We start from the raw sequence: 22264 nt of genomic DNA, 5'->3' as shown, positions 1-22264 counted from the left end.
GAAATAGTAGGGCATGTTGTTTTTTTTCCCCTCTCACTTGATGGTTAACATTTTTAGACGGTGCAGCACAAACACAACAGACTGTCTGTACACATCACCCATATGGGCTTTTAGCCAATAGAAAGGTGTCATCACACATTTGAGGATGTATTTTCCTATGTAGCTGCACATGAGCACCCAAGCGTGCATGTATGAGTGTGGATGCAAGTGTGGGTGTGTGTGCGCACGCGTGCACGTGAGGTGCATTCATGTGTTTTCAAAGCATCTTCAGGTGTGCATTAATTCCTCCCTAGGCTGATATCTTCACACATTCACCACAATAAATTAACTAAATATAAGCTGAAGACACAAATTGACCTCAGTTTTTACTGTATATGACATAATGAAAATAATTGTCATGCCCTTCAGCAGAAAGAAAGGATACAAATATGGATGGACAGGAGGGCAAATACGAGGGAGGGTACTACATGCCAAGGTCAGCGTGTAAGCTTAATCATACTCCATCGTTAGAAATGATTTGATCATTAATCTCTCCCCGTCCCTTCCTTTGTTCATTTTTTGTGTCTCCCCCAAGCGACCCATGAGCTCATATCAGCTTAACAGTCAATCCATTTACATGCACAAAATAAAATAAATATATAAAATAAGGAAAAAACCCATGTACATTTACTGCAACAGCTTAATATCCTGCTGTGTGCGTGTGTGCATGTGTAAGTGTGCATTCGTGCGTTTTGTGTTGCTGTGCTGGGGGCGTGTTCTGCCAGCCCTTCTGCCCACGGCTCGTGCATAACATCATCAGAGCGTGCCACAGCAACGGGCATCCTCCGACTGTGTTCACTGCATGTTGAAAAAATGTGTGAGTGTTTGTGTAGATGCAGCGCAGCGCAACACAACACAACGCAGATCTAATTCTGTCTTGCTCAACTCTTGCCAGAGCAATAAGAGGCAGTGTTAATGTCAGCGTACGTGTTTTGTGTGTGTGTGTACGCTGTGATTTAAGAGGCACAGCTGTCCGCTGGGAGCTGACACACCGTCACACTCACCAATACAACTGGGGACAGGGAGAGCCAGAGAGCAAAACATGAAGAGAGATATAGAGATAGAGAGAGAGAGAGACACAAACACACACACAGAGGTCACAGTGTGGATTTGGATTCAACAGAGGAGCAGAAATAAAATCTAATCAAGTGAGAAGACAGGGAAAATAGAAACAAAGGCAAAAAATACTGCGTGAAGAAAAATACAAGAGACAGAAAGAGAGGTTTAGAGAGAGTGAGAGAGCTACAGAGAGAGAGAGAGAGAGAGAGAGTGAGCGAGAGAGAGAGAGAGAGAGAGAGAGAGAGAGAGAGAGAGAGAGAGGCAGAGCTCCCTAACTCCAGTGATTCCCAGACTGGCTGGCAGTAAGCTCTGTGCTCTGATCTGCCCGCTCTGATGGGGTTTCATGCCCTCGCCAGCAGTGTTGGGGATCCTGAGGGCAACACAGGTTCCTGCTGCTGATCTTGGCCTCTCCAATTCATACCTATTGAAAATATCCACCTACACAGATGAGAGTCAGAACAGCTCATGACAACCCCAATGATGGCTAATGGATCATCAACCAATGACAGTCGATAGAATCCAAAGGGGGAGCTAAAAGAAGATCGAATGCAAGTGGCCCAAGGACGACTGGCAGATATGAGAGGTAGGGGAAGAACATCGACACGAATGCATTTGTGTGTACGCGTGTGTGTATTTGCATATTTACATGGCAAGGTGGGCTGCTGAGACCAGTATGTTGTATAAACTGTTGTATAACTGAGTGGACCCAACACACATGGCAGCTTTACGATCACACTTTTCTACAGCCTATAGCTGTACATCAAAATTGCTTCTGAGTGTTCCCCGTTATTGACACAGCTACACAGCTGATTTGAAGTGGTACTTAATGTGGGCTGTGTGTGCATGTCATTGCAAGCTTCTGTGTGTGTACTTTGGGGCTGGAGGGACACATCAGAGCAAAGAGCCATTCTCCTGCGTTGACCTCATTCCAGAGCTGCTGTTACAACGCTCCACTGGGCTGATGCTGTTTATCTGTGTCCACGTATGCATTGTATGCATATGAGTTTGTTTATGAGTAAGTGCACACATGTGTGAGCAGGTGTGATCGAAAGCATTCTTGCATACACACTCACACTCTCCCCGTGCACTGGCGAAGATGCAATTAACACAGAGCTTTGCACTTTAGCGTGCTAAATCTCAACCCAGCCATGTTCTGATGGGGTTTTTTTTGCAGCAATATCATAACAGCAACACTGCCTCTGTACCGAACTAACACCTGAGATTAGACCTGGGAACACCTGCGCCTTCTCTAAACCTGGCAGCCTGAACAGCCAGGCGGACAAGGTGATTTTTACATGCTTGTAGATGTCAGTCTAATCAGTAGCAGTTTATATAAAGAATATGGAAGCAAACACATTACATTTTCCATGTGTGACCACAGCATTTGAACAATTGGATTGTGTTGTCCTATTTAAAGGTGCACTATGTAGTTTTGGGGAAGGAATTTTAATCAGAAGAGAAAAATCTCCACTGACTGATTTTTTATGGCTAAACAAACTAAATAAACACACTTGATTTTAAAGGACAACACAATTTCATACTGTTTTACTTTGTTTATACTTGGCTAACCCTGCCACCTTTCTACCTTAACAGTGTTCCAGGGACCTATTTCTGAATGTATTAGTACATCAATAATATTGTAAATATCAAAATTCTGAGTTTGGTTACTACAGTTAATAGCTGCACAATATATAAGTTACAGTGATGTGAGAATCATGGTTGCCTCATCACAAAGGCATCATTTAGGTAAAGATTCTAGGGGGGAAAATGTTTATATATGTTTATATATGTTTATATATGTTTATATATATATATATATATATATATATATATATATATATATATATATATATATATATATATATATATATATATATATATATATACATATATATATATAAAATAGCTGCTGCAGCAGTCAGAAGAACATTTTAGCTGTTGTGTTTACAGACATGCACATAATGCAGCTATTGGTTCAGGTTCTAGGAGTCTAACTTGTGAGCTAGTTACATGCTCAGGCTTGAGATTCATTTCATCCAGCCTCGAGCTAGTCAAGCCAGTGCTATAAATACTGTTGTAACGTTCCACAAGCAATGGACATGTGAAGTCATCTCAAAGGGAATCAGACACCCAATATCTGCTGTGTATGGATTTGTGAGTGGGTGGAGTGTGGGTGAAGGGTTACGAAGCTTTGGTGAAGTCACCAAGGGCCACTGTCTAAGGGAGGGTGGGAGGTGGGAGTTGGCATATTAGTAATAAGTTTGCTTTCTTGTTTATCAGACAAAGAACAGCGCTATGTGAGCAAAAACAAAGTGAACCGTTTTCTGAAGACTTCGTTTTCAACTGTATCCATATGAACATTTATGTATGTCATAATGCCATAATGTGGCATTTATCTACTTCAGAGATGGTGGCCATGATGGCAGTGTGGTTTGAATGTAGCCCATGCAGTTATGTAATAGTAGTCTTGGGTAATAATGAAGGAGATCCCATCTTTAACTTCAACTTAAAGAAATATATATATATATATATATATATATATATATATATATATATATATATATATATATATATATATATAGATATATATATATATATAGATCTGTAGCAGTATTTTCTTTAGATTTAGCTGTAAACATCTAATCCAATATTGCATCCCCCTGTCTCCACAGTGGTACTGGCGTGTGCCCTCCTCTCCCTCCTGTCTTTGTCGCACGGCTGCCCAAAGGAGTGTGTCTGCAACAGCAACACCAAAGTAGTAGACTGCCGGGGTCGAGGCCTGTATGACATCCCCCGACGACTGCATCCAGACACCCAAGAACTATATCTCCAAGATAACCGCATCAGGGGCCTGGGCTCAATGGCTTTTCGAGAAATACCCCTTGTGCGCATTCTCGATCTGTCTAATAACTCTATAACGTCCGTTTCACCAACTGCTCTGCTGGGTCTCAGAACTCTACAGCGCCTCAGCCTGGCCAACAACAACCTGAGAGAGCTTGACAAGCGGTTGCTTGGACCTATCCGCTCGCTTTCACACCTTGACCTCTCACACAACAGGTTAAGCAACAAAACTGGATCAGATGTTTTGTCATTCACCCATTTTCGAGGCACACTGTAAACTCACTGTATCTTATATCCCTGCCATGTCATTTTCTCCAGCCTGTGGGGCTTTCCCGGAGCCATGGGGGACAGTTTGAGGAACCTAAGCCACCTGGGGCTAGCGCATAACCGGCTAACGCGAGTGGATCGCTCCCTGTTGGAGGCTCTGACCCGCCTGGACAGCCTCACACTTCGAGGCAACCCCTGGAGGTGTGACTGCCAGCTCATGGGCCTCAAACTCTGGCTGGAGAGCTACATCTTTAAAGGTTAGACCACTTGTAGCTTCAGGCTATAGCTGGGCAATGTCTGTAATGTTTCCAGCATCTGTCCATCTTAATGCCTTTCCTGCCATAAAATTATGTTAATAATATATTATGGTAATACTAACCTTTGAGTATCCTAAAAATACTAGTGTACCAGAGTAGAAAATGCCAGGACTGTATGCCAGTTCACACAATGAGACTCTTTCAGGGATTAAAATAGACCCCAAATGGATATAGTGTTTATATATTTTGTCCTTGGAGAGATCGACACAGTGGAGTTAAGATCAGGCTAAAAGCTCTGTCCAGATATTAAAGTCGATGGAATGCATGCGTGTGTGTGTGTTCCATGTTATTGGTTTTAGCCGTGGAAGGAATTTAGGTTGTTGCGGCTGTTACACTATTATTACCAACTGATGAGTACTATGTACTGTTTCTGTATTAGATAGTGTGAAAGTGACAGTTTACAATATTTACCATAGTGTCTTTATTGTAACATGTTCTGACCATGAAGCTGTGCAAAAAAAAGTGCCATGCAGCATCAGCAATCTCCTGTGAGACATTGTGATGTTAGACACTCTATGCAGCAGCTCCTCCAGCCATGGTGCTGATCTCTGCAGCCAGAGATGGAGGGAACACGGGTGATTAAGAGTTAAATTGCAGGCTACATTATTTTCTATGCTAGACCAACCCTAGCATGCATTAGATAACAAAATAACCACTGCACAGTGAAAGCTAGGCTCGCTCTGGAGTTGGCTGGCCCGCCTACATGCCAGTGCTACCCTGACACAGCTTTTGTCTTAAAGGCTGAAAATTCTAATTACTGCTAAACAGAACAATGGAACCAGATACAAGGATGTGTGCTTTAATGGAAAGCTGGTGGTTAATCAGGCAGGCGGTGTGTGACCGAGCAAGCTCAACATGGTTACGGAGAGGAGAGGTGAATAATAAAGAGATTTACGGGACAAACAGAGGGCAGTCCTATCTTAGCACTCTAATATGCCTGGTTCTTTTGGCTCCTGTGGTTTAGCTTTTAATCATATCACTATATTGCTAATATGGTCTATCAAAATAAGACATAGCACCCTAGATTATTAAATATTTTAAGTAATAGGCTGGTTCAGACTCAGCTATGATGATTATGACGGTGTCCACAACAGCTGACTGATGCATGCCTCCTTATTCCTTCCTATCATCCCTCTCTGATCCAACTATTTACCTCTGATCCAAAGGTGGAGTGGTGGATGAGGTGATTTGCTCACAGCCAGAAGAAATGAGAGAGAGAGACCTGCAGAAGGTCCCCTACCAGCTCTTCCATGCTTGCATGACCACAAGCTACCATTACCTGTTTGCGAACATACACCACCTGGAATCTGAGAGGTTACTGCGAGGCCACACCCATGGCAACCATGCTCATCCCTCCAGCCACGCTCTCCACATCCCCATGGCAATGGGGGAGGGATTTGGTGGTGGGGGAGGAGGGGGAGGAGGTGGAGGGGGAGGGAGTGTTCCAGAGTGTGAACCTAAGCAGCGGCATCGGCCTGTCAACTTGCGCCACGCAATCGCCACAGTGATCATCACTGGCGTGGTGTGTGGGATCGTGTGTCTGATGATGCTGGCTGCAGCAGTGTACGGCTGCGCCTACGCTGCTATCATGGCCAAATATCAGCGGGAGCTAAAGAAGAACGAGGAGCTGGCAGCAGCGCAGAGGGCAGATCATGCCACGGCAGATGAGAAGGAACCACTGGAGAATGCTATCGCCTAGGAGACGATAACATGAACCCTGGACATAAAAACCTGGGCCTCAACCCTTTAACCTAATCCTCTCTGGGTGCCATGTGCGTGTTAGTGCATGAGAAAAAAACAGAAAGAGAGGGACATTCTTTATGTGTGAGTGTGTGTATGTTCACCTCCTGTCTGAGACTTGGGTAGCTAAACTCCACAGGTATTTGACTATGCACTGATGAGAAGAGTATCTTCTACTGTATGCGGGTTTGAGGGGCAGGCCAAAGAGTCCCATAAGGAATCAATTCCATTTTGTCCTAGAAATGCATATCACAGATATGAACAAATCGCTATATATTTATAATTGTGTATTTGTAGGTATTATAGTAAAGCTCTGGTATTTAAAAAAAAAAAAAATAGACATCAGAGTTTGGTTGTCTTCTGCTCTTTTGAGTGTGATTTTGAGGTCATTTTGAAAACTCATAGTAGGCAGCTGCTGTCAGTTAAGTTCTGTTCCAAGTTGTTTGTATCATTAATGTGAGAGCGTGAGAACAAGAGTCGTCGTTTGTGTCGGTGTTTCATCTGTGCTTGAGTGTGTGTGTGTGTGCGCGTGCGTGTGTGTGTGTACGCACATGTTTATAGAGAATTTAAGAGTTTGTGCCTAATAACGTGATTTAGTTTTGAGGAAGAAATATGTTTTCATAGAGGATATTTTTCTGACGACTGAAGGGGAGATTCGTTGAAGCAATAATGAAACAAACTAAAACGAAAACAACAACACAACCTGGACTCAGCCTTGTTGTTTTTCTCCGACTTTACGGGTTCATAAATTCATCAACCTGCTGCACACAGTCAAACCCACAAAACACACAGTTTCGGATCTACAGTTTAAAGCTTTGTTTGTGAGTTAAAGCTAATCACATAATGGTAGTCATGTCCTTTAGTATGTATTATATAAAATAAAGGGGAACATTTTACCTGTTTGCTGCATGTATATTGGCGACTAATTTGAGAAGGAGCAAATTGAGTAAGAATCTTTAAAAGAGGGGTATTTTGAAAGAACAAGATGTCACATCTGCTGTCACAATGTTTACATGCTGGAAAAGGTACCATTTATAGTAAACTAAGCATTTCCTCAGATAGTATATCAACTCCTCAAAAAGCAAGAAACTACCCCTCATTTAAAGTGTTCGAGTGCTGATCTTGAAATAAGTTCACATGCATGGGTGTTTTTGCCCCTCTCAATTTAATATACTGCTGACACAGTAGCACAGTATCACCCAGAATATTTTAGCAGATGTTATGACTGGGATATGATTTGTGGGAATGATTATTTCAGCAATGCAATTTTCATTTTCAATTTTCACAAGACTATTAAAATGACGATGATGTGACACTTGTTGGGGTTTGAGAAACAAACTTTTTTTTAACTGGAGAACATGATTTGTAATGTCATGCTGGTGTTGTTGCTGGAATGTAATGATCAGTGTTTGCTATCATGTTTTTATGATGTCATAGATTTATGACATGGGAAAAAGACTGGAAAAACACACACATGAGGAAAGCCTTTCTTACATGTGGTTAATCCAAAACCTCTTTGACCAAATCTAAATCAGTTATTATAGTTGTCTAAATTTAGCCAAATTGAGACAGAGTGTTAAAAACATCAAATGAACAGTATAACAATATATCCCAAACGAGCTACAAATCCTAGTCCCATGAGTTGCAATGATGACCCTGGAACAACATTAAAGGTGTTATTAATAACACTCAGACAATAAATTTGGCATCTCATCTCCCCCCTTGCATGGCATTCACATCAAAACACGGCTGTTGTTCAGATCATCTGCCCCTTCAAGTGGCTGCCAGTTTGTTGCACTACCTAACACTGCTAATGCTGGCTAGCGATGTTAACATTGCTAACAGTAGGTTGATTTGCTAACTCTATGTTGTTTTCACAGGGCAACTTGTTTACCAACACTCTGGATGCTGACAAAACACAGATACCACATGATGGTGTCATAGCCGGACCTTGTTAGAAACTGGAGCCAACTGTCAGAATTCTTACACGGATATAAACAAAACAATCATTTTGGACGTGACAAATGTTGTTTTAATTATCAATTCACATATTTTTAACAAGTTCTCCACATAAAAATACTGTCACATAAGGACAATGTCGTAGGAACAACACCGACACGACAATTTCAGACAAACCAGGGCATCACTGCAGAACTACAGTATTTAACATCATAATGCTGTTTTGTCACATTATTGACCATAATCAAAAAGTCAGCTTCTGCAATGTGGTTAATGCACTTGGCTATATTAGCATTTTGATTATATTTCCATTAATTCTGCAGCCCTGCAGCTTTCTGTCCAAAGTGCCGCAGGAAGTTTCAACTGTATCATTATGTCAGTTAACATGACAGGAGAAAGTGGTGGTAGAAACAAATATTTCTATAAAATTTTACTTGATATTATTTGAATCTTTATGTACTTGTAAGACATACATTTGAAGATATGTTTGCATCTATAACATTATTTTTCCCTTGAGGATATTACACAACCTCCTTTTTCTTAACCTCATGGAGTTCATTGGTACTATCACTGGAATTCTAGAATATTATATAACACAAGATCAGGTCATTGGTGAATCAGATTTCTTTCTCTTTTAATTCTAATACACTTAAAATGTCACAGAGAAGACATTCATGCAGTGTTTTTAGATTATATTTCAAATGTAGCTTGCTGTGCACAACACAAGCCTCCATGATTATTATGCAAATACTGATAATTTGTGCTTAGCAGTGATTACTTGCTCACTCAGTGTAGTGTGGAGGCACATGAATGTACACAGATGCCTTTAACGCTTGACCTGAGTTTTATGGCTCTTTATATTACAGCAGCAGACTCGCTGCACGTGGCTCAGGATGTGACCACAACCACTGGCGTGCACACACACACACTGAGCCATGCTGACACACACACACACGTGTATGTACGACCACCGTAACATTGTGACTCAAGCGATGTCTGCAGGGCCCGTGGTGTGTGATGTCATCAGCCTGTCCTGTTAAGTTAGTGTATTAGCGTATTCACAAGTCTACAGCTCAGTGGAGCGCAGGGCAGTGAAAACTGGCCCTAACCGGCCCACGCTAAATTTGCATTCTAGCCTACATCTCTCCTCCCATCTGACTCTCTTATATAAAATCATCCTTACAGACATCCCGCGATCTGACAAGAAAGACCGTCATCACCGCATATCAGCATCCGATGAAACAATAGGGTATTCATGAGACCTTGTTACTGATTAGTCATTTGGATTGCTGCTTAACAGGATTTGAGAGAATTATACCATCTTAAAACAATAGAGATCAAGTCATCAGGGTCAAGTAATTCTGTGGGCTGGTGTAAACTGTGGGCTGCTCGTGTACCGCTCTGCTACAAATCTGATGCATACTCTGTGTGCATGTGTGCTGTGGCACCGCACAGATTCTCTTATTTCTGTCCTTCTGCTCCAGTGGTTTCCCCCGGGCCAAGAGTACCCACAATGCACTGCTTTCATGTCAACGCATTCAGGCACCGTGAAATAATTTTCTCTTTCTCTGCCCTTTTATTTCTTCTCTTATTTTACCACTACATTTCCAAAAGATTTTTCTCTTTCTCCTCTCTCTTTTTTTTTTCCCTCTCTCCTCTTTCCAGATCTTTTTTTGTGATTCCTCTACTGGCAATAGTGGCCCTCATTTGTTGACAGGAGTCCTTACGTAGATAATCATCAAATTTTTTAATATGAGGCAAAAGCTGGGCTCCACATTAGTCCCTGTCACATTTATAATGGACGGTGTAAAGGATTACAATACTCCACATACTGTTAGGATAGAAATAGACATCTGTACAATGTGATCGTTAAAGCTACTAATGAAAAACAGGAGTTCCATAAGGTCTGCAGAGAATAAACATAAAGAAAGTTGAAGGCACCACCAGAGCTGCCTGAGGGAACGCACTGAGCCAGAAACACCTCTCTGCATATTTTAGCAACTTCTTACGTTCACATTTTGCTCAATGTGTCTGAATCTATAATAAGAAATTAAGGAATCTAATGTTAGCAAACAAAGTGCTTCCAATTTGCTTTATAACTTAACTCCTTACAAAAAAAGTACCTGTTGTAACTTATGAATACTGGCTAATGAAATATATCAAAATAACATACAAAAGACCAATGTGAGAAATATATCACTAAAATACAAGTAGCTTGGAATAAAAACAAAACAAAAAAGCATTATATACAAACTGATATCTTTACATTTTAGTCTTTTAGTAGCCGTGGGTTTGATTTTGTTGGGCCAGTTGTTGATGGGAGTCATTGAAAATGAAGTCACTATTTTATGTTTTGTTAAAAATGCTGAGAACTATGTTTAAAGATTGTGATGTCTAACAATTTATCTTGTTTACAAGCAAGGAATTAAGGAACAATACAGGGTGCATTCTCACACATGTACAGATATAGACATGGACTGCACATGTGCAAGATGTATATAAAATTCTGCCATATGTGGACAAAATAATTACAAAAAAAATGTTCACAGGCTAAAAGCAAGTGATTACACATCCTATCGGCAAAAATATGTCTTCATACATATCTAACTCCGACCTATTGAATATTGGGCACACTTGTAATACCAATGAAAATGTTTAGTTGTAGTTATGTGTCAGCACATATGCTAGGTGACCAGAATAGTCGCACCCTGGAGCCCTGCTAGTGTTTACATATAACTCCCCTGAAGATAAAACCCTAGGTACCGTAAAACCATATGTCTTTATCTGCATATCTGCATCCACTCCCTTTTTACCCATTTCTTCCACTTAATCCGCAGTTCCTTTCCTCTGTAACCACGTTGATGTCTAACAGAACATGGGCTGTTTTTTATCCCATCAACTTGCTGATTGCACCAAGTTGCATTGTAAGGGCGTGACACTTTGGGGCTTCTGACTCACCAGGACGTGAGACGAGGCCGGCCACAATGAAATCCTCTAGACCACAATATGCCTTAAATAAACACGGAGGCAAACGAACAAAAAGGCGTTTATGAAACTGAGTTCTATTAATACATTTAGGCATAAATACCCATGGATGTGAGCGCTGTGCTGTGTTGCTCTCTCGCCTATACACTCAGTACATGTGGGCAGCGAGTGTTTCATCTCAAAAACAGGGAAATAAGTACGGGTAGACAAGTGTCGACCAGAAAAACAAAGTCTTACAGCAGTGTAGGGAAGAAGACAGTATCACAGCCGCTGTCGATGTAAAAGTGTGTGTGAGAAAGAAAGAGCTACTTGAGCCCCTGCTTACCCGCAGCTATGGGTGATTTCCTCTCATCCAGAAGCTGAATGGCAGTGCTGGCCAACACAACGCTCTTGTTTTCTGATCCTAAGCCACACACGTAAAAGCACACACAAACACAGCACGCACAGGCACACACATATTAGAGTTCACATTAGAGTCATATCACAGCTCCTCATATTAGCTCTAACTGACCACAGGGTGATTGGAAGAGAGAAACACTGAACATAAATACCACAGTACCAGTATTATTACATGGCTAAAGCTAACTGCCACAGTCCTGAGAGGAAGAGTGCATCCAAGGCAAGTCCGGTGAGTAAATAAGAGGCTTTCAGATCACTTGTATTAGCTGGCACTAATGGAAAGCCTGAGGCTAAGGACAGATGAGAACACATCCTCCCTTTGGAGGGGAAACCAGTTTTTTTAGAGACATTGTTAAACTGCACAGGACTGAGGTGCCTGTGTGTGCGTGCGTGTGTGTGTGTGTTTCTGTCTGTTTGTATGTGTGTGTGGCTGTGTGTGTGTGTCCTAGTGTGTTTCTCTCTGTTTGTGTGTGTGTGTGTGTGTTCTGGCCAAGTCACTATGGAAAGGGCTGAACCTCTTTCTAACATATCTTATTTCAACCCACAGCAATCAGTCCTGTCCACAAGAACACAGCCCAGAATTAATAAGAGAGGAAGGGGAGGTAGAGATGCATGGCGAGAGAATACAACCAAATATGGGTGAAAGAGGAAAAGAGGGGGTGGAAGAAATTTGAAACGAGTATACAGTTTTATTTCTGGATTTGACAAAATGTGAATTACCTAATTGGAACTCTTGCCCACTTCATTCTCGGTAAACTTCCACACAATAATTGGTTCCTTTCATTATATTACACTAGTAATAGCCAACATAAGCAATAACAGACTTATCCCTAAAAATGTGACGTACCGAGGAGAATTTATTCATTAACTTTTGAAAACTGAGATCACAACTCACCTGAGTTGAAAGGCAGAGAGTAGACAAAGGTGCCAGGAACCTGCTCTGCTGCTCTCTTGTACCACAGAGGAAAGTGATCGGCGTTGAACACCCCCTCTTTGTCTTCAGCTGTCAGGAAGTCTCTTGAAGCAGACAGGACATAGACAAGATGATGATACAGAGGACGCAAACATAAATCATAATAGCGACTCATTTGACTCACACATGAAGAGACAATCAACACACACATACACACACACACACACACACACACACACACACACACACACACACACACACACACACACACACACACTTCTGAGCATATTAGTTGAATGCATACACACAGCATACTTACTGGTTTGTGAGCTCGTCAGGCACCACAAACAGATTAATTCTGGACAGGCCTGTTCGTGTGCCCAGGTAGGCTATCTCCACCCCTTTGTCGGAGTTCCTGCGTAGTATGACAGATACAGACGGTAACCTGCATTTCTGCACAGCCATGTGTTCATCATTAAATAGGAATTATGGTATAAATGTGGCCCTATACATACACGTTTTGGTGTGTAAATGATTCATACTAACCAAAGGTTTCAGGATCGCTCCAGTAGATCCCCTCAGCTGGCAGCCACGACATACCTGCAACGGCTTCAATGCAATCCTCCGGGGTAACTCCGTATGTCCACGGAAAGTGCTTGTTTTTGTCACTGACAGGCTGAGGTTCTTACTATCAATGTATGACAATAAAATAGAAGATTCGTTTTGAAAGCAGGAGTATAAGTCGCACCAAAGAAGAAGTCTTGCCCTGAAAGGTCTGCTGTTGGAGGAAGAAGACGGTGGATACTCTAGTCAGAGCTGGACAGAGGAGTTTGGAGTTTACCTTGAGGTCCTGCCAGCAAAAATGTATTTCCAAAGTCCTGGCTATCCATATTCGCAGGAATCGCTTCAGTAATGTTTTCAGTCACACAGTCAGAATAACAACCTCAGCCTGTAAGTGGCAAAAACAATCACTTTTGGTGGATGTAACTTTGACAGCGGGAGTTGCCCCAAAAAAACACATTGCAGCCATTGCAGGCGTGACCTGGCTGCCAGCTGAGGCAATCTACCGGACCGATTTCCAAAAATTGTGGTAAGTATAAATGATTGAAATATTTGAATATAGAGCAGGGTTAAAGGCAACAACATTAAAAACAGAACCAAAAGCTTTAACAAGAGCCTTACATTCTTGATTTTCTGAAAAAGTAATTTATATATATATATATATATATATATATATATTTCTGGGAAGACTGTCCACAAGGTTGAGGAGAGTGTTTATAGGAATTTTTGACCATTCTTCCAAAAGCGCATTGGTGAGGTCACACACTGATGTTGGTCGAGAAGGCCTGGCTCTCAGTCTCCGCTCTAATTCATCCCAAAGGTGTTCTATCGGGTTCAGGTCAGGACTCTGTGCAGGCCAGTCAAGTTCATCCACACCAGACTCTGTCATCCACGTCTTTATGGACCTTGCTTTGTGCACTGGTGCACAGTCATGTTGGAAGAGGAAGGGGCCCGCTCCAAACTGTTCCCACAAGGTTGGGAGCATGGAATTGTCCAAAATGTTTTGGTATCCTGAAGCATTCAATGTTCCTTTCACTGGAACTAAGGGGCCAAGCCCAGCTCCTGAAAAACAACCCCATACCATAATTCCTCCTCCACCAAATTTCACAGTTGGCACAATGCAATCTGAAATGTACCGTTCTCCTGGCAACCTCCAAACCCAGACTCGTCCATCAGATTGCCAGATGGAAAAGCGTGATTCATCACTCCAGAGAACGCGTCTCCACTGCTCTAGAGGCCAGTGACGGCGTGCTTTACACCATTGCATCCGACGCCTTGCATTGCACTTGGTGATGTGTGGCTTGGCTGCAGCTGCTCGGCCATGGAAACCCATTCCATGAAGCTCTCTGCGTACTGTACTTGGGCTAATCTGAAGGTCACATGAAGTTTGTAGCTCTCTAGCAATTGACTGTGCAGAAAGTCGGCGACCTCTTTGCACTATGCGCTTCAGCATCCGCTGACCCCTCTCCGTCACTTTACGTGGCCTACCACTTCGTGGCTGAGTTGCTGTTGTTCCCAAACGCTTCCATTTTGTTATAATAGAGCTGACAGTTGACTGTGGAATATTTAGGAGCGAGGAAATTTCACGACTGGATTTGTTGCACAAGTGGCATCCTATGACAGTTCCACGCTGGAATTCACTGAGCTCCTGAGAGCGGCCCATTCTTTCACAAATGTCATATATATATATATATATATACATATATATATAATGGAAAAATCAGAGCGAGTGACTCACTCAGACTTATTGAGCACGAGGCTCGTCCAGTACGCCTCCAAAGGGGCAGTCACCACTGCGTCAAAGAGAACTTCCTGAATCAGCTCCTTGTCACCTAACAAGGCAAATATATATGTACATCTTTAACACGAATCAGCCACAGGCACTGGCCCCTCACCATGATCTTTATTAAATTCTATGAGCAGAGAGAGGAATGTTGGATTGTAAAAGAGTTTGTTACTTACACTGTAGGTGAGGTTCATGTCCACTGAGGTAGAGTTTGATTGCCTCTATCTGGGACAGGTAGCGGTGCTCTGGATGCTCGTCTATGTTGCAGTATGTCCTGCAACAAAACAAGGAAGGGTGATACGGACATTGGTTGCAACTTATAATAATGTACAACACAGTCACAACAGGTACCAACTCAGGTTTTCTATGATAAAAGAGCATGGATATGGACAAGAACCTGACAGGACCCATTGTCATTAAATTGACATGGAGCTTTCAAGTTCTTTTGCAGAAAATGTAGTATAACAATACATAAATGGTGTAAAAATAAGTGGTAGGTGATGTTAAATGATAACTGCTATTTACATGTAATTGAAAGCATTTGAAAAGCAACACAGGAGCAATGTTATCCTGCTTTCCACATGGGAAATATTCATGTCTACGTGATAGGCAGTGGTAACACAAACTCAGTGCTTCGGCTTACATTATCTGCACTGGGCTCAGGTTAGGTTCGGATGTAAAAAAAAACAAAAAAAAAACTGCCTGCCGAGTTTGGGTCGGACGTGGTTACTGCTCTTTTAGACTTGGTCGGGTTCAGACAAAAAAATGTGGACCAAGCCGCACTAGGTCATTATCTGCCTTTGATTCTAACCTCAACTAAAGCTCTTCCATACAATCCACTTGCTTTCAGTTACTTTTGCATTACAAGGCATTTATGCTGAATAGAATGTGAAGTAAAACAAATACGTTTTTCCCATTTAGAAGCATTAGTTTGAAAAGCATTTACTATAATTTGTTTAGATGTTGGTTCCCAATCGTGGTGACCACAAGTCATCAAGTGACACAAAGCATCAAGTCAAAAGTCATGCAGATCCCAAAGCTGTTGTATAAGTGTTGTATTGTAGTCAGACTCTAGATTTATTTGATTTTTATAATCAGGGAGTTACGTTGGATATAGTCCAATCACAACATCAGGTAAATGAGGAATGTTGATGACACTATCAGAACAGAAACATGCAGCAGTGTCGATCTTACCATTCGTCTGCCAGCGCTACATCGGGATGCTCCAAGTCATGAAGCCCTGCAACAAAATCAGAAGCATTTATCTCAGACCAAATCAGCAAAAGCACTCAATATGAACTCATAATAATAGGGGTAGGCATCTACACCTCAAACGCACACACTCTTAAACACACACACCAAGGGTGAAAAATGTGTTTTTTGAATGGATGTGACAGGTCTGATTAGATCAGGAAGAGCCAAGTCATGCTCAGAGGGCTCTGCATGATAGACATGTTTAGAGAAACACAGACACAGACAGACAGACAGACAGACACACACACACACACACACACACACACACACACACACACACACACACCGCCTCCTCCACCACCACCAGCACCACATGAATATTAACATGCATGAGGCTGGACGTGAAAAGAGACACACAGAGGCACACATAGACAGAGGCAGACATACGCACTGTCAAGACATGGACAACACACCTAAGGAGCCAGTAAAGAAATATTTAACTTCCTGTCCAATTGTGGCTTTCAAGTTCATTATGACTGCATTACTAATGAGCACTGTGTATGTTTGTGTGTGACTGTGTGTGTGTGTGACTGTGTGTGTGTGAGAGAGAGACAGAGACAGAGACAGAGAGAGAGAGAGAGAGAGAGAGAGAGAGAGAGAGAGAAATGGGAGAAAGGAAAGACAGGATTGGAAGTTAAAAAAAAAATAGTAAAAAAATACTTTTCTTCTACTTTGTACTTATATAATACTCTTTACTGATTTACACCATACAAATTACCCTATTTGATCAGCAGTACATAAAGCAGACAAAGTTACCTTCACCTTAACTTACTAAGCTAGAGATGACATTGAAATCTTGCTTACATTTGAATCTATCTGTACCAACCAGGGTTGGATGTAACTTATTATAGCTACTCAAATAACTTTTCTGGCGGGGTACTACTCATGTTCAGGTGTGCATTACATGAGTACAATCTCAATTAATATCTCAAGCTTTCAGCTGCATTTTTGAAGCCAATAACTGTATGTGATCACTGGCGAATAAAAAAACCCTGACATGCCAACAAAAAAAACCACAAAACTCTGCAGAAGGCCCAGGTTTGGAGAGGTGCCCACGACTGCTGAGCAGAACAGAACGGGAGTTGGGAGTCACTCAGACTGAAGATTTAGAGAAACAGAAACCTCTTTGACTGAATGCCTGCTATTGATAATGTATTAAACATCAACGGTTAAACAAACTACTACTCTGATTCGCGTTTCGAGAAGAATACTTTTTACTTTTACTCAGGTATTACCTTAACACAAGTAGTTTTACTTCACTAGTTTTACTTTACTAATATATCGAGTTATATTTAAATAATGTAACTGTACCCCTTCTTGAGCATAGATTTTCAGTGCTCTTTCCACCACTGGTAATAACAATCCTATAAAAGATAACGATAAGAAATATTAGATACTAGTGAAAAACTTTTACTAGTAATCTTTTAGTGATTTTAGCATTGCTCCATCTATTTCATGAAAATGCCTAACTAAGCTACAGAGACTTGACGAATGTTTGACAACTGCTTCAAAGGAATTCTACATTCCATGTTCTTCACTTCAAACATTCATTGGAAAAACGTTATTAATCAAAAGAAAAGTGAAACATGGTAATGGCATAAATAATTCAACACTATTAGCATGTCAAAGACTTGCCTGGCTGGTGCAATTAATAATAAATGAATTGATTAATGACTGCAATCACTGGCAATAAACTATAGAGCTACATATTCTACAGTGTGATATTTCTAATTTCTAATTTTTTCCTCCGTGAAGTATCTGCAGACAACCACCACTGTAGCTGGGTAATACGTTCCAGCTGAGTGAGAAACAGACGCACCAAGACAATGAAAGAGTAAAAGTGAGTAAACGAGTAAGAACGAATAAGGGCGGATGTCCTACCTTCCTCCACTGTGACATTCCCTCTGAAGAAAAACTTTCCGTGGCCTCTGGAAAGAGCTACCCCGAGGCTAAATATAAGAAAGAGATATTTCCTAAAAATGACAACTCCAACCATTCTTTGCTCTGCAAAGAAAACTGGGAACACTGACGTTATAGTTAATCCAAACTTCCAACTGTCCACTGCTCGCAGAAACGTCTGGAGATTTTCTTACCTGAAAGGAGTCCCCTTGATGTCTGTGTAGTAGTAATCATTATGCAAAACCAGCACACGTTTCTGAAATAAAAAGAGATCAATACATTTCGTTATACACCACAGTAAACAGCAGGCAGACTGATGCGCTTATCTGATGTGATTCCCTGCAGTATGGCTCCATCTAGTGGTGCAGAGAGAACATGCCGTGGTCGGCAGCCTACAACATGACCTGTTACTCTGCAGACAGAAGATTTTACGTTTTTTTTTGTTTTTTTTTGATAAGGTTTGTGAATATGCATGTGCGTGTACAAATGAATGTGTATATTGGTGCAGATTTGTATTTACATATTGAAAGCTTAATATTCAGGCTAATATATAATGCTCTTTACTAAGCTTTGAAAATGCAAAGTGCTCACACGCACACCCAGACACACACCTGAATGCCTCTCTCTCTCTCTCGCTCTCTCTTTCACTCTCTCTCTTTCACTCTCTCTCTCTCACTCTCTCTCTCAGATAGGCAAGTAGTAAAAGAGAATCATTGGGCTGCTGTCTCTCCCGTATTCAGCAACATGTGCTCGGTGGAGATAAGGGGCTCATACACACAGACAGACACACACTCCTGCATGCAGAGCAAACAAATTCTGAGAATAAAATCCCCAAGTGAATCCTGTACATCACTGTGCCAAGTGTAACAGCCCCATGGCAGAGTAGATTCTCCCTGCTGAGTATTTTCCCTGGCACACCCTTGGGGACCATCGGAAAAGTGCTTGTTTGTGTGTATTCGTGCACATTCTGGATTTTGGATAGCTCACCCCTTTGTCAACACTCTTCTTCACCTCGATGGAGAAGGTCCCTGTCTTCCTGTTGACCATGGCGTTTCTCAGCTAACAGCACAAAGCACAAAGTAAACTTAGGCATTAAATTTCTATTGTGAGGGGTGCTGTGATGATGCTTAGTGTAAATTTACAACAAGCGTCTCACCGTGTCATCCTTATCCTCCCATTCCACCTCGGACAGATCCACGCTGCTGTAGTTTGGCTTCCTGCGCTTCTTGCCATCTCCGTACTGGACACACAGGCCCATGTAAACACACATGCATGCACAGAAAGAAACTCTGAAGAAAATGAAATTCAAAGCGTATACTGCTCTCTAATAGGGCTGCACATTTGAACTATCTATGAAGTAAAAGATCGCACTGAGACAGAGATCTCGCATGTGTTTATCAATTGTGATGAATTAATACATTCCATAACAAAAACACAACATGAATGAGAATAAATTTAAAAAATCAATTAAAAACAAGTTAAAAATAAAAACTAGACATACATAAATAAATAAGACAGATGCATTTCTGTCCATGATAAAGATGTAAAGATTTATAAATATATGTGGACAATTGTTGGAGAAGCACTTCATTTATTGATACATGCCTGTGAAAAATCTCAAATCCCAAATTGTCTCCATCTGTCTACCTACTGGCCCCTCGAAAACATTACATTTGTATACAAACAGGAAGGTTGTGGTTTCACAGGAAGTCACGTGTAAATTATCTTCATCACCCTGAGTTTGCTAGGAAAGCAGGGCTACGCTAGGCTAAACGTAACTTGGTGGTAGCTTTGCACTGAATGGACACATATGACGTAGTATTCTCAACATGAATGAAATGAAGTGTATTCCCTGAAGTGTCAAACTAGTCCTTTAATCGCCCGGGGCAGATTAAAGGACTGTCTATCTACCTGACTGAGCTTGTTTGATACTGATATTATAAAAAGATGGTAGTGGCCTGAGCATTGAGCTTCTTAATGTGAATACTATATGTTTATGTGTCTAATGCACGGGTGTACTTGTGCCCCATTCATCTGTCACTGAGGACACCCCTCATTAGTTGTTAAACAGTGTTCATTAACATCTTTAATTAGGCTGCTATCAAACCATCTGTCTGTCTGTCTCACTGTCTGCTAACTCTCCTCTTCCACGTCTGCTCCGCTCTCATCCCTCCATTTTCACCCGCTGTTGCACCCCGCTTTGTTACCCTGCACCTATTCTCACGTTAAAGCAGGTTCCTCGCTCTCCTCCGTCTCCCACCCGCTCTCTCGCCGCACTCTCTCCCCTCATCCTCTTGTGAGAGGAGTGAGTGAGTACAATGGAGTTAATCACAGCCATTCAGAAGCTGTATCTCTGTCTATTCACAGCACAGCGGAGGCCTGGAACACACTCTCCTCATCTGCATACCGCCGCGCAGCCAACACGCGCGCGCTGCAAGGCACACGGAGCACCCGCACCCACTACACACCAATTTTCCACGTCAATCGACATCTCACTGTAACAACGGAATCAGTAATTGACTTGACACGAACTCACGAGTTAGTATTCCTCAGTCGCGTGTACAAAATAAATTAATACATTTGAACTTCAATCTCTGCGCCCGAAAAGGGATTGTTATGATAATAAGGGTTCATTTGAATGGTGCTGGCGGTAATACTCACGAGGGGCCGTAGATCTGGATGGGTGAGGATGTAGCCGTTGTTGGTGATTGCGAAGGCGTAGCCGTGAATGCCCAGCTAGGACACACACAGAGAGATACACACACACACACACACACACACACACCGAGTTGATGCTTGACAACATCGGTACCTAATTGTAAATCTGGGCTAATCAAGCTCTTTGTAACTGGCAGAATTGTTGTCTTTGTCCTAAAAAACCTCACATAACTGCACAAAACCAGAGGATGGTGTCATTTGTCTTGGACAAATCACGTTCTTTGAAATGTCAAAACCTTACTTTACAGCAAACAAGCAAGCTTCAAATAAAGAAGTAAAATAAATTAGCTCAGTGGATGTTATGGGGAATACTATCAGATGGCATTAGTATACATAATGTGTATAATTTTCCTGTTATAATTGGACTTGAAGAAGGAGCCATGAATAAGGCTTTCAACTACTGCACTGAGGAGAGAGACTGTCATATGCGCAGCTATACATTCAGAAAAAATCATTTAAACCCTTTGTGAAGATATCCAGGTCTTGTTGTGATTATAAAAGGTGTGTCTTTTATAGCCACTGACACCTATAATTATTTGTATGAGTAACTAATGTTTGGTTGAGCAGTGTGATCTTCAGATGTCAAATTATTACTTCCTTCTCGGGTTTGGCTGGCTTGTAGATGGTGGAGCTTATCAATCAACCCACTGGCTCAGATGTGATAAGCAGTGTTGGTCAAGTTTACTCAGGAAGTGTAATACATTACTTTTAACTTGTTACTTAATTGAAAAGTAATAATATTAATTCACTTATTACATGTTATTAAAAGTAATGAGTTACATTACTTGTTATATTACTATATGATTTTTACATAACTATCATCTCTTCCAACGATACACCCAGCAACAAGCCTTTCTCATCTTATCCACTGAACGTCTCTCCACAAGCGTGTTCGACAGGTTTCACATTGCTGTCCTGCTGTATGAGATGCTTCAGAGTATCAAGCATGTTGTACCTTTATCGCTTTCACAAGGTTTGCAAAGGACAACAATATTTTTAACATCTTTGACTGAGAAAATAATGACAATAATTAGAGTGGTTGAAAGTATATCGCCCTCCCTCATCTTTCATCCGTCGCTCAGCTTTTTAGCTAGGAGGCAACAGGACTTGCCCTGACCTGTTGCATGTAAATGTCATCGTAGGACGCCCTACATAAGACATAGAAAAAAACATGCTCTGGCAACACAGTAATGCAACATCACTTAATCTAGTAACTGTAATATAATTACTGATTTGAAAATTGTCACCCCTTCCACTACTCGTAACTGGGGTATGTAATAATATTACATTAACTTGTAACTAGGTAATGCATTACTGCTGATAAGGCTTCTGGGCAACAGTGTCTAGTGCAGAGTTTGGCACCAAACCACTGGGAACAACCATGAAAGACTTGATAAGAGAGCAACTGTTGTTCTTTTAGCCGTGAAAGCGGTAAACCCATGACGTCTGGCTTTGTTTAGTTTTTGGTGCTCAGCCACCACCAACAAAAAAAAACTTGAATGAGAACCTGCTGACACCACCTGGGGT

At 41.5% G+C, this 22264-nt stretch overlaps 2 protein-coding genes across 3 annotated transcripts in view; one reads left to right on the top strand and one right to left on the bottom strand.

Annotated features, from left to right (window-relative positions):
* Positions 1-22264, bottom strand: part of cacna2d3a (calcium channel, voltage-dependent, alpha 2/delta subunit 3a) — a 138428-nt gene that overhangs the window by 19834 nt on the left and 96330 nt on the right. For both annotated transcript variants that reach the window (XM_037104963.1, XM_037104964.1), the window contains 11 exons: positions 20681-20755; positions 19176-19259; positions 19007-19078; positions 18214-18275; positions 18002-18069; positions 16061-16106; positions 15043-15140; positions 14819-14912; positions 12839-12934; positions 12502-12623; positions 11533-11610 (listed from right to left, as the gene is read on the bottom strand). In XM_037104963.1, coding sequence (XP_036960858.1) covers positions 11533-11610; positions 12502-12623; positions 12839-12934; positions 14819-14912; positions 15043-15140; positions 16061-16106; positions 18002-18069; positions 18214-18275; positions 19007-19078; positions 19176-19259; positions 20681-20755 — 895 coding nt within the window. The remainder of the gene's footprint in view (positions 1-11532; positions 11611-12501; positions 12624-12838; positions 12935-14818; positions 14913-15042; positions 15141-16060; positions 16107-18001; positions 18070-18213; positions 18276-19006; positions 19079-19175; positions 19260-20680; positions 20756-22264) is intronic.
* Positions 1106-6965, top strand: LOC119023210 (leucine-rich repeat and transmembrane domain-containing protein 1). Its single transcript, XM_037104966.1, has 4 exons — positions 1106-1681; positions 3771-4155; positions 4258-4463; positions 5690-6965. The coding sequence occupies exons 1-4, from the start codon at positions 1645-1647 to the stop codon at positions 6220-6222; spliced, it is 1161 nt and encodes a 386-aa protein (XP_036960861.1). The 5' UTR covers positions 1106-1644; the 3' UTR covers positions 6223-6965.

Source organism: Acanthopagrus latus, chromosome 7 (genome assembly GCF_904848185.1).
Source record: "Acanthopagrus latus isolate v.2019 chromosome 7, fAcaLat1.1, whole genome shotgun sequence".
NCBI lineage: Eukaryota > Metazoa > Chordata > Actinopteri > Spariformes > Sparidae > Acanthopagrus > Acanthopagrus latus.
Note: the sequence above shows the minus strand (reverse complement) of the source record. Positions and strands in the feature narration are given on the sequence as shown.